Genomic DNA, 15,427 nt, shown 5'->3' with positions numbered 1-15,427 from the left:
TAGCTATACATCATGACTGAAGTTCTATAGATATCTAATTATAAAAGCAGAAAAATATCCTTGAAATAATTTCTGCGTTATAGCCAGAAGTTATCTAAAACTTACATTCATCAGAAGAAACAAAGCAATCACTTCTTACTACCAGGGCTTTGGTTTCAGTCAGCCTGGAAAATCAAATTGAAAATTTATGGGTCTAGGTTCGAAGATCTGCATAGCCGTCCAGTGGCAGGGGGGAGGGAAAGCTTTTATTCTCATGCCCGTTACGAAAAACGTAGCTGAGAGATTGGAAGGTGCTACCTGAAATCCTTTGTGGTATCAGTTTCTCTCTCTATTCAAAAATACACTGCATTTTTAAACAGACTGTCAGCCTGTCCAGCCAATCTGGTTTGTAGAAGCCATTCAGGACTAACATGTGTGTGTGTGTGTGTATATATATATATATGCAAAAAAGGTTAAACTAACGGTTAAGCAGGTTCAGTGATAAGCTGTTGCCCTGGGATGTGGGTCTATGTACAGTTCTGCTGCTGATCAGCTATGTGATGATGGGCAATAGCTCATTGCTTGTCTTGAATGTCAGGTCCTTTCCAAAACGTGCTAGTACAGTGTTTGAAATAACAAAACCTAGATGAGAATATAATGCCCAACTCCCCCTTGGCCTTGCATGTCTCAATGGAGAGTTTTAGTTCCATACAACAAAATCAAAAGAGCTCTACCTTCTGTGCTGAATTGAGAGGCGCTCATCATACCTTCTGTTACTTTTAGGAGTTAAATTTTTATTTCAGTGCAAGAAAAGAACACCATTTTAATTTAAAACAAAGAAAGAAAAGTAAACTAAATTTTACCTATGTGGTTATATAGCTTTTAAAGATACTCTTTAGCGGGGCAAAGCTCTCTTATTTCACCATTTCAGGTGAATTTGTTTATCAAGTGCTTACCTAATACTTTAAACACTGTTTTTTAACTCTGAAAAATAGGAGCATTACAGATGGAGGAGCTATCCATTGCCATGCTCTGTCCTTACCCAAGTATTCCAGTTAGATAGGTATTTCTACAGCATTTTAGTCCCAAAAAAAGAACTCAAAAAACTTCCCATCCTACTTGTCAGGAAATGGAGGTGGAGATTTAAAATGAATTTTCAAAGAAGGTAGGAAACAAACAACAGGATTCTTACTAGAAACCAGCAGCTGTAAGAATTCTAAGGCAGCGAAAGCATGGGATAGCTGACTGTCCTGGCAGCAAGGGTAAAGGCTGCATGGACAATTCAGATCACATTGTTTTCTGAGGTCTGCAGCAAAAGGAACAGCCAGTAGACACAGAGCGGGATTCATCTCCTCTAACTTTAGGTGTCTAGTAGAGAGAGGGTCCCTTTGAGGTCAGTAAAGAGAAACAGTCATCTGTAGGGTGTGATTCACCTGATCAGCTTTAGTTGCCAACTATTTGGACAGCATGATGTCCACATTGGTCAGATGAAGAGCATCTGTAATGTCATATTTAAAATCTCCCTGATTAAGATGAGAGAATTGGAATAGAAAGAGATCTCAAGACGTGACAATTCCCAAGGCTGGGATAATTCAAACCCAGAAAGAAATTTTCCAGTTGGCTAACTGTAGATAAAATTTTAAAATAATGTAGTCAACGTAAAAGCTTATGGTCCATTTTCATATCAGCAGGAAGCCTACGTTTCACAAATTTATTTCCCAGATGTTATTTGACAGTTCTGCAAATTTTATCCTATGAGAAAGCTTTTTACTCTATGGCACTTCAGGGATGTAATTTTGCCACCCTGTACAGCCAACAGAGAGGAGTAGCTACTGCTGGGAGACAAACCTCAGTACCTCAGTCAGGACTCTTGCTTCTGATGCAGTCCTGTGGGCGTAAGAGTGGAGTGCCTGAAACTGCCTTAGCCCTTTTTTCTCTGTAAAATGAAGGAAATGTATACACTCCCCATGAAATATGAATGTCTCCACACTTGGAACATGATAAAATTTGAATCCAAACTCTGCATTTTAATCTTAGTTCCTTGTCTTCTTACAACACATCTTGGATGCTTAAAATAAACCAGAAATCTACTGCCTCCAGCCTGCATTCGTGTGACAGCCTAAACCCACCTGAAACCCTCCTTCCAGGTTTCTGAGTGCCCTCCTTCCCGAGCTGCCCGAATTGCACAAAGCAGACCTCCCCCCGCCCCAGATCGCCGTGCTCCCCGGCTCCCTGAACAGGTTAAACAAACGGGGAGATTCCTCCGGGGAAGTCACAGGTTCAAGATCACAAAGGACGCGCCACATTCGGGCCAGTTGGAGGTTTTTCTTGCTATTGTTCTTATCTCTATCTTCACTGTCATCCAGACGTTAACCTCTGACCTGCGAGCCCGCCTCTCGAAAAAGCCTTGCGGTGTTTACCCATTATGTAATGTCTGTGCTTTTGTGGAAATTTTACAGAAACAAATGGAGGAAGTTTGCCAGTCAAACGGCTGGACAATAAATCCTGTCCCATGTAGATAGAACGGTTTACTGTCACTGTAAGTCTGCTACTGGCATCTGTCACCGAAGAAATGTTTACAAATTTCAATGCACTGGAGTGCCAAAGTATTCCAGCATTGCGGGACTGTACACGATTAGTGGAACAACCACCACTGTGCGAGATAGGGGTAGCCTTGTTTTGCTAGCCTGAATAAACAGAGTGACGATGTTTCAGATAACTCAAGGTCACTAATGTCCAATTTTTCTGTCTATTAATCTCCTAGGTTCATGAATACAAGTACCCAAATGCTAGTTTGTTCATTGTAATGCTTTTTCTGCCCTAAGGTATCTTCTCTAGAAGTTTAATCCGGGTAGGAAAACTGCATTCAGACCCCTTTGCTTATTTCCTTTATTATTTATACATATATATATTTATGTCCTTTATTATTTATACACTATGTCTTCCCATCCTTCCTTACAATCCATTTTCTTGACAGTCCCTGCTGTCTCTCCTCTTTCTGTACTATCGTCACTTTGGGACAAGACATTGTATTACGTTACCTTTCTGCACAGTGTCATCGCGATGCCTTCTGCTGTGCGACTGGGGCTGCTATGTATCATCAACTATAAAGTTAGGACAACAGCAAGATGAGTTTGGGTAAGAAGCAGTAACAAACATAATTGAAACAGTGGGACAGATAGGTAACATTATTCTTCCTTCACTGACTTTCAACCAAGGGCCTGATTCTGCTGCCACTGAATGGAACTTTTCACTCTCAATGTCAACAGGAGCGGCACTCGGTCTTAGAGTTCCACTATAATTACGTTTTCAAATCCCATTTCCTTTCAGAGGAGAGAAAACATTGTTGTGACTAAGCTTTGGATGTGGTAACAAATCCCTGGCAGGTTGGTTTGTTTTAACGGACGTATTAGTTTTAAGGAAACTTTTACCATCTTTTCTGCCCTTAATCACAGCTTTTATTACAATTACAGTAATGCAACAGATGTACATGCCAAAGGCAATATGTGTATTTTTAATGAGTTGACATGCAACCTTCCCAGAGAGGAGAAACAACTTCATTTGCTGAACATTTTTGAACCGTATCTAGCAGTTTATTAGGGGACAAGGAATCAGAAAAACATCTACCACAAATTCGGAGGCTTCAGTAACTCACAGACGAGCAGACCAATAAGACAGACTCAGTTGTTGTGCTACGTTTAGCAAATTTTTGCTGAATGGTAACATTTTCTATTGTCCGCAAACAATACAAGAGAAGGTTAACAGGCAATATCCGGAAAGCCCTAGGATTATTAATTCACACATGTGGTCCTGAGTCACTGGGCTGTAAAACATCATCAGTTTCCAAAGACGAAACCAAAGGGGAATTCTGCTTGAGAGAGATGATATCACAAGCCCAAAGGAACTAGTTGCATCAATAAGGCCTATTTATGCAAGTTTTACAAGACATTGGCTCACGAGGGTTTTCATCCTGGTATAATGAATTCAGTCAATAAACTGAACATAGGCAGAGATCACATCCTGTGAGTCCAGAGCCTTCAGCCTGGTTCCTTGCCCCAATTTACCTTACAGCTTGGACACAGATCAGACACTGGTGCGCACAGAAAACGACAGCAGACTGACACGCACGCATCAAGCGGGCTCATTCGCCTGGGGGCTAAAGAGCTCGGAGAGTCAGGCTCCAAAATCCGTTCTGTTAAATTATCCCTGCCACTGCTGTGGTCTGGGCCAAACAGCACTCATAAACAATGGCTGGCCGCACTGTTTTGGAGGTTAACGCAGGCCAAGGACCATTTCCAGTACAACTCTGCATGTGGATAACCTGTTTTGAGAGGTAAAAGTTTATCTGTGAGGACCAGAGAAGGATTCCTGGCTTGTGGAGATGTGACCCCACAGACCTTCACATACCTTTCTCTGAGACCAAACTATCAAAGGAAGAAGCCTGAAAGCCTAGTGTACGTATGACTGCATACTTGCTTTCTCCTCGGTCATCATAAAACTGCCAGAAATTAATAGGAACTCAAGCAAGAAACCATAGGACTCCTACCAGAAATTTACATTATCAGCTGGGAGCCTGATTTTGTCAGGCACAGGGTACTGCAACGGAGCGACTGTCACGCCAGGTTTGTACAACATAATGGGGGCTGTCTCGGTTTGGCACTGCCCATCCCGCCTTCAGTCTCTGACCAGTCCCACAGCGAGCCTCCAGTACAGACCAACTCATCCAGAAATACCACGGAAGGTACAGGACCTCCCTGCAGCCAGAGGTACTCTGGCACATCTGTTTAGATGATTAGTAGGTAAAATTTAACTGATAGAAGACAGAGCACAACTGGAAATCTAGGAATGTGTTTTTACTACTATTAATGCAATCAAAACTTCCGTCTTGCTATTATTACTGTGTTAGCACATCAATTCTATTCCAAATTGTTTTCAACTGCTAACTTACTAAAATACCTGGAGTATAGCGCAATCCACGTTCTGGCTTTCATTCTAAACTTAACATAATTTAGCTGAAATTATTCCCTTTCTTATAGTTGTTTCTCCTGCTAGAATGTGCAAAATATGCATGCAATATGCACTGGAGGAATGTTAATCTTCTGTCTTTCTTTGCATGCCCCAAAAAGCGTTGGAATTCTTCTGTGCATAAAGTAACTTTTATGCACCTTTGTAGGGTGAAGGCCCTTTTCTGAATTTACCAATATTCCAGTTCAGATGACAAAATCTATAGAGCTGGTTAAATTATAGTTTTAAAAACCACATGCAAAGAACCCTTTGTGAAAATGATTACTATCGATGTGCACTATCGAATATGAATGAAATGCAAAAAGTAAGAAGACATAAGGAACATAAACTAGACTGTAAAACAGTGTTCCAATTACATGAGATAGTGTTAGTAGTGCAGGTCAAAGTTTTCTTAAGAAGTATATATTTTGGGGGGAAATATTTTATTTGTTATTTTTCCCTTAAGACTTTTTTTTTTTTTTAAATTGACTCATTTGGGATTCTCCTGTACCCACGGTCTTAATTTGAGAAGATTAGACCCGTCCTTCTTCAAAACTTATTCATGCTTTACTATTAAGCTTTTGCCCACAAAACCACTAAATGAGAGCAATACAGAAGCTGGTATAACGAAACTAAAAACAAAAAGGTGCTCACCAATGCAGTCCACGCTGAAGAGATTTACGGAGGTTGTTACGGAAGATTCATCACACGTCTTCATTCCGCGCAGAGCAAAGCGCACCAGGGAGGCTTTGACTCCCTCTGGCAGGAAGGACAGCAGGTAGACGGGCATGTACAGAACGTAACGAAGTTTGCACAGCAAAGGGGTCATGAGCTTTCCTTGCGGGGACTGAGCCATTCGCTCTATCGTCGGGAAGAGCAGCACAGAGCGAAGAACCTGTCGGGCCATGAGAAAAGGGCTGTCAGCAGCGTCCTGCAGCACTGCACCCCCGCCGAGGAGACAGGATTCTGAAATGAGTCTCCGCTCGAAGCGAAGCTGGGTTTCCAGGCGCGTTGCCCCTCAGACACGCAGGCCGGCTGTGTGGGGTGCCCAGGTTACGTTTTTTAAAAGACGACGCAAAGAAGAGCGCGGTTATGGAGCGCTCCGCTCTCTCGGTTTTGAAGCGAGGGCCCAGGCGCGCCAGCACGGCCACTCGCTCCAGGACGCGACCCCCCGGAGGGCAGCGGGCAGGAGCCGTCGCTTCAGCCCGGGCGGGTTTTTTACATCAGCAAGAGTACCCTGCCCTTTGTTTCACCCGGTAGACTATTTGTTCTAAGGAAACCAACCAACCAAATTAAAAAATGTCAGCCGCTGTGACGGTATCTTTACAGTTTGACAACACACGGGGTTTTCCATCTGCAGCTCCGTACAGGTAAGCTTGGTCAGAACACGGGCCTAAGCACAGAGCCGCTCCGCGAAGATGGGTACAGGGATGCATGATGCTGCTGCGTACACGTATAGACATATTCTAAAGCTGGTAATTATGTTACGATAACAGAATACACCGTAGCTTTAACATAGAATGAAATTAGTTAAAAACCCACCCACACTAACCGAAAGTGAATTAATATACCTACTCTCAACTACATTTCAATGGTAAAATCAAACAAATGTTCTAAAAGGATACCTGCCACTTTTTCCTGGAAGTAAAAACACATTACAAGAATTCACGTATGGAAAAACCCTCAAAGACACACAACTACAGTACCTAACAGAAGTATCAAGAAGGCAAAATAAGACAGATTCTGCATACTACGTTTTTAGATAATTAAGTATAAATTGCTGTACTTTTCTTGGCGACTCAATGTAAATAAACCAGATGTAGTTATACATATAGATCCGCTTACCGCACATATCATTCTACGTATTGCACCAATTAGGTTTATATTTTTGTAAAAAATACTTAATAGTAATTGCCTCCAGTGTCCAACGAGACTCAGCTAACGTATGCCACCGCATCTGCGTGCAGTGCCGCTGGTCTCGGCAGCTGTCCGTGGGAAGGCAGGGCGTGCCACCAAGAGATGCCTACAGGATCTGGGCATTGTAATATAGCAAACAGGAAATTCAGGAAATATCAGTAATTTGCCATACTGTACTATCTACACCATTTTAAAAGCAGACTTTGAAAGTGCTATTTATATTGGATACAGAACTATTTTAGGAAACCCTTCTACTTTCTAGCTGATACTACTTTGGTTTTAGATAAAGAAAAATACATTCCCAGGGAAATCAATCCTGGGCCTCTTTTTATTAAAGGCAACCAGCAGCCGAAGTATAGGAATGCAAGACTTGTACTAAATTATATGGTAGTTTTGTGATATTTCAGCTAGGAGGTGAACTCAAACTGTTGTGATCTAAAGCAGATTTGACCTGCGTTCCCAGGCACACATTAATCCTTTGACATTACAGTTTATAGATACAGGATTAGTTGCTTGGAGTGCTGTACTAACCGCTGGGGGAGGTTGCTAAACCTTGGAGGAAAAAGGACAAACCAAGAGAGCTGTTACAATGGCTCGTGCATTCCTGCATTTTTTTAATGGCACGCAAATTTAAAAGATGGTGGTAAGATGGAGGATAATTTAATGAATTTCTTTTGCTAATCTTTTGCAGATAATAATAGAGAAATGTAAAATTTGTATTTTTCAAACACTTATCAACTATTTCTTAGTTTACTGCTAGCCTCCTGAGCCAGGATTTTGAAATATGCATTTGACTGCAGAATTCCTTAAAGATGTAGTTCAACTTCTTTGCAAAACAACTGCAGATACAACAGATTTAACATATTTTATTATAATTTATAATTTATACTTTATTATAATTTAAATAAATATAATTTCTCATAACATTTTATAATTATAACTTATTAATTGTAATTAATACTTAGAACAAGAGGAAACGGCCTCAAGTTGCACCAGGGGAGGTTTAGACTAGATACTAGGAAATATTCTTTATTTAAATATTAGGAAATATTCTTTATTTATTATTTAAAATTTCTTTACTGAAAGACTGGTCAAACATTGGAACAGGCTGCTCAGGGAGGTGGTGGAGTCACCATCACTGGACGTGTTCAAAAAATGTGTAGATGTGGCACTTCGGGACATGGCTTAGTGGGCATGGTGGTGTTGGGTTGATTGTTGGACTTGATGATCTTAAAGGTCTTTTCCAACCTTAATGATTCTGTGATTCTATGATAATGACACACATTTTCATTAAAAAGTATGTCATATTTGGATCTTGAAATAAGTGAAGTAGAAATATACAGGTAAAATGAAGGAAATTAATGAGATTCAAATGCTAAACATCAGTTAATAATTTTTTTACTTTTCAAATGCCAGGATCTCATCTATATGCAATTTACACTAGCTGAAATTAAGTAGATGGCAGAGAATTATATTTAAGTTACAACTTTCAGAATTGTTATAAGACCACTCATTCTGAAAATGGAGGATGTTGCCTGTCACAAGCATCAGGTATTCTCACACATATGAACACCACAGTATATAACATTAAGTAATGTGTAAAGGTTAATGACCCCTTTATTTATGGAAACCCTTCTCCTACTTAACAATAGAAGTTTCTTGTAATAACAATCAGTCAAAATACAAAAAATATTACACATAATTAGAGAGCGAAATCCAGATTCACCTGGTTTAAGTTACCCCCAATTCAAAGTCCAGTTATTTTTACTGGCTAAGGACATGGCAAGGCAGAGAGCTGGGCAACTAGGGATGCTAGTCACAGAGACTTGAGCGGCTCTGGGGATTTCTGAAAGTTGGCCAGTTAAGCTACTGAAGTCAAACACGCCCTGAGCGCTGTGGGTCACATCACCTACCCTTGCTGTGCTTTGGTCAACCCAATAAAAATAGTACATGCATTTTTACATTATACTGGAATTGTCACTGTTGACTGTTGTGACAATAAAAAACATTTGTAATACTGTCATTCAGCTTATTTAACAGTTATTTATTTAGCATGCTATTAAATTGCAAGATTTCAACACCGAGGATGACGCACACAATAAAGTTCAATGTGTAAGGCATAGTTGCTCTTTGGGTTAGTCACCAGGCAGCTGCTTCTATTATTTTCATCATTCATTTTTAACTCTTTAAACTACATCGGGCTCAAGACCTGAACGGTTCAAGGGACTATAATACGATGCAGTGTCTCAGAAGTTTTAGATCTTGTTAACAACAGAAAGCCAATATTATCTGCAAGCTCCTTAGATAATTCCACATGGGTGCCAAGGCAGATCCTAGTCCCTAGTCAAGTGGTATATGTATCACTGAAAAAAATTAACAGGGCACGGCCTGAGCATGTGTCCAGAGAACAAAGCAGCCTAACCCCCCAATATGTTCTTGCCCTTTATTCCTGCAACACACACCATAGTAGGAAGGCATGGGGACTTCTGGAGTTTCACTTTTGTCACTGTTTATATACTTTGGTGTATAGAGCTATCAGTCCATCAGCTTCAGGTATGTATAACCTGCACAGTAAATTTTACAAGACGGAAGAGAAACTACTTATTTCATAGGAAAAGTGAGCCTGCAAGGCAAAGATTATTAAATGCCCATTTCCCAAAAGCAGAGCATTGACCAGGGAGTTGTGTTTAGGCAGGATCCTTAAACGAGTATGATTCACTTCATGTGCTCATTGCTCCACACAAATGTTAAAGAATACAACAAAGGCTTCCTCCAATCTACCTACATAAAGAACATACACGTTCCTGTACATCTGGGCTTCCTGTCCAGCTTTTAATCTATCTACAACAAGATGACAAGGTGACAGCTGAGTACCTTCAAGTCTTCACTGGATGATGGTTATGTGAACATGTTTTTGGATTTGCAGAAATAGTTGCGAGTTTTTTTGATTCAAATGAGAACAGAGTACAAAAAGACAAACAGTTGAATTTACAACAAACTTTATCACCGCACAATCTAATAGGGTTAACCACACCAGCAAAGGATTTTTGTAAAATGTTTAAATGGTTTCTTAATAAAAACACTGAAAGTATGCAAATCAGATCAAGCCAAAAAAACCCCACAGTAATATTTTTCACTAATGCCTTCTACTGAAAGAGCTGAAATATATTTGCCAGCTGCAATTTGAGGTCTGAGCAGGTAATACTATTTGTTACAGGGACTGGGAAAGGACAGTACTGAGGATGTAACACCACGCTTAAACACTGGGCGCCACTGAGAACCGGTACTCAGGAGAGTGACATGATTTTCAAAGCTGTTAACTCCTGTGATGCCAACAAGAGGAGCTCTATACTTTTGAACTCGGGCAGTTTTGATATGCACAAAAAATGCCCGTTACAAATCCAGGCACCTCGGGTGCACCTTCCTGCGACCACACAGGCTTCGGCGGGAGGCCCGGAGGGAGCTGCGACACCGCGCCGCTCCGCGTGGATACAGGGTGATGTTCTGCTAAGAGACGTGAAACGGGAGAGAAGAGCAGGCAGGACGTCGACAGGCAGACACGGACTGACAGAACGGAGCAGGGGCTATTTTAAAGGTTTGTTTCAGAAGAGACCCTGAGTAGGGGAATTCATTAATTACAGCCAGGCTTTCTCAGTCCTGTACCACGGCTCTCAACGGACAGACCATCCCTGCCCATGACACCTCGCAGGCATGTTCAGATCTCTCTACCAAAGTCATAAAACAACAAGACTCTGACCCACTGAAGAAAACGTCAGAAAGTGGAACTTGCTCAGCAATAACCCACTGGTTCCCTCTGCTTTAGTGGCAAAAAGCAGCAGCCCCTGGAGCCTCGCAGCGACTTTTGAGCGGGGAAGGTTTTGGAAAGTGTTTGCTCCTCGTTGCATAATCTTTTCTTAATTGCCGGGGCTGCAGAAATAGTTAATATAATAACCACCAGCAAAAAAACCATAAGGCTCAGGTCCCATGCTGGTTATGCAACTCAAAGCCCACGAGGAACTCCAGGGATCAAATCAGTGGGCAGACGCAAGGAAGCAATCTATCGTGTTTTATAACCGACCCATCACACCACCACTGCTCAGCGCAGAACCATCCCCGTGCAGCCCTGCAGCCGCACACCCCGGCTCCGCACCGCTGCGTGCGCGACTTCAAATCACGGGGCTGGAAACGGAACAAGTGAGGAAGTTTTATTTAAAATTCCTTCAAAACCCTATGAAAAGCAAAAGCTGTTTCTCTGTCAAAAGTAACACTTCTTTTGATAGATTTTAGTTCATCCCATATATTAGTTTATTCTTCCTCTGTTGTGTTGGCAGAGGAAAAGCTATTATCTGTCAGGTGAAACCTAGTAAATTCTTCAAAGGTAACATAATGATGCACTTAATGTTAATCTACAGTCTGCCCCTGACACGGAGTGCCACATTAATCACAATTTCTTTTACTCAGTATGCAGAAACCTGCAAGCAAAACAACGAGGGTCAGGGAAGTATTCCCTGCTTTATTACCACAGCTGTGCTGAGCAGATTTCCAAGAAAATGCACAGGACAAACCAGACAGCGTTGGCTTGGGCTTTCTTCTCACCACAGTGGGACATTCTGGACTCGTCTCTTCACTTTGCTCAGTCATTAATTATATATAATATAGTATAGTGTAGCATAGTGTAGCATAGTCTAGCATAATATAATATAATGCAATATAATATAATATAACATAGAGTTATATTTTAAAACCTTATGAATAATTTCTTCTTCAGCTGTTCAAGATGCCATTTGGTTTGTTGTATCAGCAAGCTGTCTGTCACATCTCAGTGTCAACAAACCCACATGATTTCACGACAGCAAAATAACTAAAGAATGAACACAAGTGACAAAAAATTATTTCAATCCTGGTGTGCAGTAAGAACATACTGTGTGCACTTTATTCTATTTTTTCTTATGGATGTCTTGTAATCCTAAACAAATGTTTGGGCATATTAAATAGGCAATAGAACAATTATCTCAAACACAGTTAATAGAGAATCTTACAACAGAAAATTTCAAAGTGCTTTATAAGAATGAAGTCCCACAGAGAAGTCTTAGCATGGTTTTTATGGACAAATAACTTGAAAATCAGGAAGTCGGATGACTCCACATGAGCATATACATTGTAAAAGTAGGAAGATTTAAAACAACTGTAAGGTAATCTGCAGTCCTCTGCTCCAACCAAAGCTTACTTTTCTGGGTAACCAAAGTGTTTCCTCGTTCCAAAAAAAAAAAAAAAAAGTGGTAAAAAAAAAGTACATAATGAACATTTTGTAGAAAAGTTTGTATTTTTTTTACCCTGAATGTCATGGTGGCTCAGTTCATTAGTGGCTGCTTAGTTCAAGAGAGTCTTCTGCTACCATCTTGTATAGCCCCCTTCCAACACACTGCTGTGAGGCAGGGGCACGTGTGCTTGATTTCACACTTTCAATTTAAATTTTCTACATTTCCTATTTATTAGTGCCCAAATTTTCAGTTTAGCATCAGATGCATTTAATTTTTTCCAGTCCTTTCATTCCAGACTTCTCACTGTGTTACGTATAATCTGTGAGATTGACAGAAAGATTTTTTTAAATTTTCTAAGCAAATCCTTTGTATATGAGGAGCATAATTTGCTCCCTGCAGAGCTTAATTTGTTTTCCAGACAAAAGCACGTTAGTGTATGCAACTCTCTGAACATGCTGTTAAAGCTCAATAATACACTTAAATTTTCTCTGATGGGCTGAAGGAATTCTTGCTCCCGAGGAAAAGCAAACTTTTTGAGTGCCGCTAACGGCATTATAGCAATGTCTGCCAGCTCGACTTTACTAATGGGTGTTTGAGTTTTGTTTGAGAACAGACTGGATCAAGACTCTTGATCACACCACCTTCTGGTAGAGCTTTCATAGGCATACGGAGGATTCAGCTAGGGATCAAGTTCTTCAAGCGAACCAACACGTGCAGGGCTGTGAAGGCACGTGGAGGATGCGCAGACGTTCACAGGCAGAATTCCTCTCACAGTATCTGAAGAAATTATGGTTCAGTTGACCGGAACTATTTAATGCCATCTTTAAGCGTACAATGACCCAGCCAGCTTTTTTATGTAGGTGAGAGCACAGTAGCATAAATGAAACAGGGTAACAGCATAGAGCAATGTGTTTAAAGATTAATATTATTTTAAAAGTCAGGTTTTTTTTTTCTTTTATACAGACATATATGAATACAAACGCTAGTGCCAAAGATATAAAACTTTAGTATGTAAACTTCAAATGTACTTTTAAGGACTAAGCATAAAAGCATGCAAGCAGTCCATAAGATCCATTTACCAAATAAACTTTGGATTGAATTTTGCTTGACAACTTCTGTGTGCTTACCTCTAAGGCATTAGGTCTAGGAATTGCCTTGGGCACATGCCAAGTCCAACACATGCGCATGCATGCACACATGGACACATACTGCCCAGGTACACACTTCTAATTCTTTGTCGAATAAATATAGCAAAAACTAGAGATTCCCATCCACTACACTGGTAACATGAATATTAACGATGACTTGCACTTTCCCCTTGTATGCCTTCTGTAAACAGAAAGGGGTGAAATTAGTAGAAAATTTTTTATCACTTATGCTTGTGGCTTCCAATTTGCATCATAGCCTCAATACCGGTAAACTGGGCTAGGACCTAGACTCCAGGATCAAAACTTTTTAGTAGGTCCTCTGGCATGATTTTAGCCAAAACCAGCCAGCACGTTCCCAGACGATGTCTGGGCACAGGTTAGAAAATAGCGCAGGCCGGGAACTGTTCCTAATAGAAAGATGTGTGTGAAGCAATCATGCTTGGGGGTAGAGGGAAAGGAGAAAGCTTCACTATTTGAATATAAGCTATATTTTCCAACTTGCTGTCAAGCTCCACAAGATGGGCCTTGAAAAAAAAATTAAATACTAGTTTTAGTATATTTACCTCACTCAATCAGAAATACCTTGAACTGTTCAGAGGGATTTAATAATTGATTTTGTCTAAGTTAGTGAGGTTCTAAACACACTGTATGTCATCTCTGGCAATTATATACACATACCCCCTTCTGTTACCAGGAGATCATTCATCAGACACTCAGCAAGGAAAGACCAACCAGTAATAACCCCATAAGTCTTTACATACATACATGCTAATGACATCTGCTGAAATCGCAGTATGAAATGGTGGGAAAACAAATGAGAATAAATCTTTGTCCTTTTCAGAGTTCATTTTGGCTCGGTTTCATCCAAGTTCACTACTGGCCCTTAACTGAGGTGCCTAAGTTAGGAGTTAATCACCCAAGACTCACAACTGAAGTCAGTCATGGACAGATACTCAGGAGATGTCAAATGAACTAAAAACACTTTCTGGTAGAGTCTTCTGCTTCCCACTAATGATACAGAGGACCTAAGACTTCTAGTTAGGAGCTTCATCATATAGAATGAAATAAGACCCTTCCAGGGAAGAAGCAGCAGAGGATAATTCTCAGTAAGTACTTTTTGGGGGAGCAAATGCTGCTATAAAGCAGTATTTGAGTAAGTGTTCTCTAAAAAGCCCTGTTCACAGCAGTGTATTTTTTCCAGCACTGAAAACACTGTGTAAATATATGGCTGCTACTTAACATGCCAATGTATAAAGACTGGGATTTATTATTATTTACTTCTGTAAAAGCCGCAGATATGCAGTAATTTCCAGGTTCTGGTCTTGAATGATTTGGAATTACTAAACATCACTTCGTATTACATGCATATAGTGTCTATAAAGTGCATGCCAAGAAAAAAAATGCAAGTCAATGCTATTAACAACGGTGCACGGTATCTGCAATTGTATTGTGTTCCATTCTCATTTCTGTGCAGTCTCTCAATTCTAGGCTTCCTCTGCCATTGAAGCAGATTAGCTATACCATAACTTTCACTGATACACAGAAAAAGTTGCATACTGCTTTTCTATTACTTTTTAGATAAGCAAAGTCTGCATCTGCACTAAAGGACCTTGACATTGGTCTACCTAGAAATCAGAAACATATTATGCATTTGGTCTATGTTTGCAGATGTGATCTTCAAACCACAGACAGGCAGTAGAAGAAGAGAAGCTAGAGGTATTTCATAATGACTGTCACTACCTCTCTTTTGTAGCTAGACTGCAGTTTTCCATGAATGTAGTGCTTCAGTACATGCCAAACCAGCTTTCCGAGATCCAACCTCGGTATATCTGCTTCAAGATGCTTAAGACAACTTTTCCAAGCAAAAGTACAGGGGAAAAAAAAAAACCACAACCAAAAAAACCAACCCCAAAATGGAAAGAAGGCATATAATAATGAGATTCTGTTTAGTTAAATTTGGTATTTTAATTACTCAGCTCACAGAACCAACTCAGAAGCTATTACTATCTTTAAATATGCCCAGGAAAAATAATGTGAAGTTGGAAAAATCTTGGCAAGTCATACAGCTGAAAGGACACATGGGAAATGGTGAACAGCAAATGATATGCAAGTTTGCAA

The 15,427-nt window shown here is 40.3% G+C and overlaps 1 protein-coding gene across 1 annotated transcript in view; it reads right to left on the bottom strand.

The window, feature by feature from the left end:
- Positions 1-15,427, bottom strand: part of LDAH (lipid droplet associated hydrolase) — a gene marked incomplete at its 3' end in the record, with an annotated part of 114,949 nt that overhangs the window by 33,349 nt on the left and 66,173 nt on the right. Inside the window, exon 4 of the mRNA XM_081997077.1 lies at positions 5,638-5,878. Within this exon, the coding sequence (XP_081853203.1) occupies positions 5,638-5,878 (241 nt within the window). The remainder of the gene's footprint in view (positions 1-5,637; positions 5,879-15,427) is intronic.

The sequence above is a fragment of the Phaethon aethereus genome (genome assembly GCF_964289735.1).
Source record: "Phaethon aethereus genome assembly, chromosome: 3".
NCBI lineage: Eukaryota > Metazoa > Chordata > Aves > Phaethontiformes > Phaethontidae > Phaethon > Phaethon aethereus.
The sequence above is the reverse complement of the archived record's forward strand: the minus strand, read 5'-3'. Positions and strand labels throughout refer to the sequence as shown.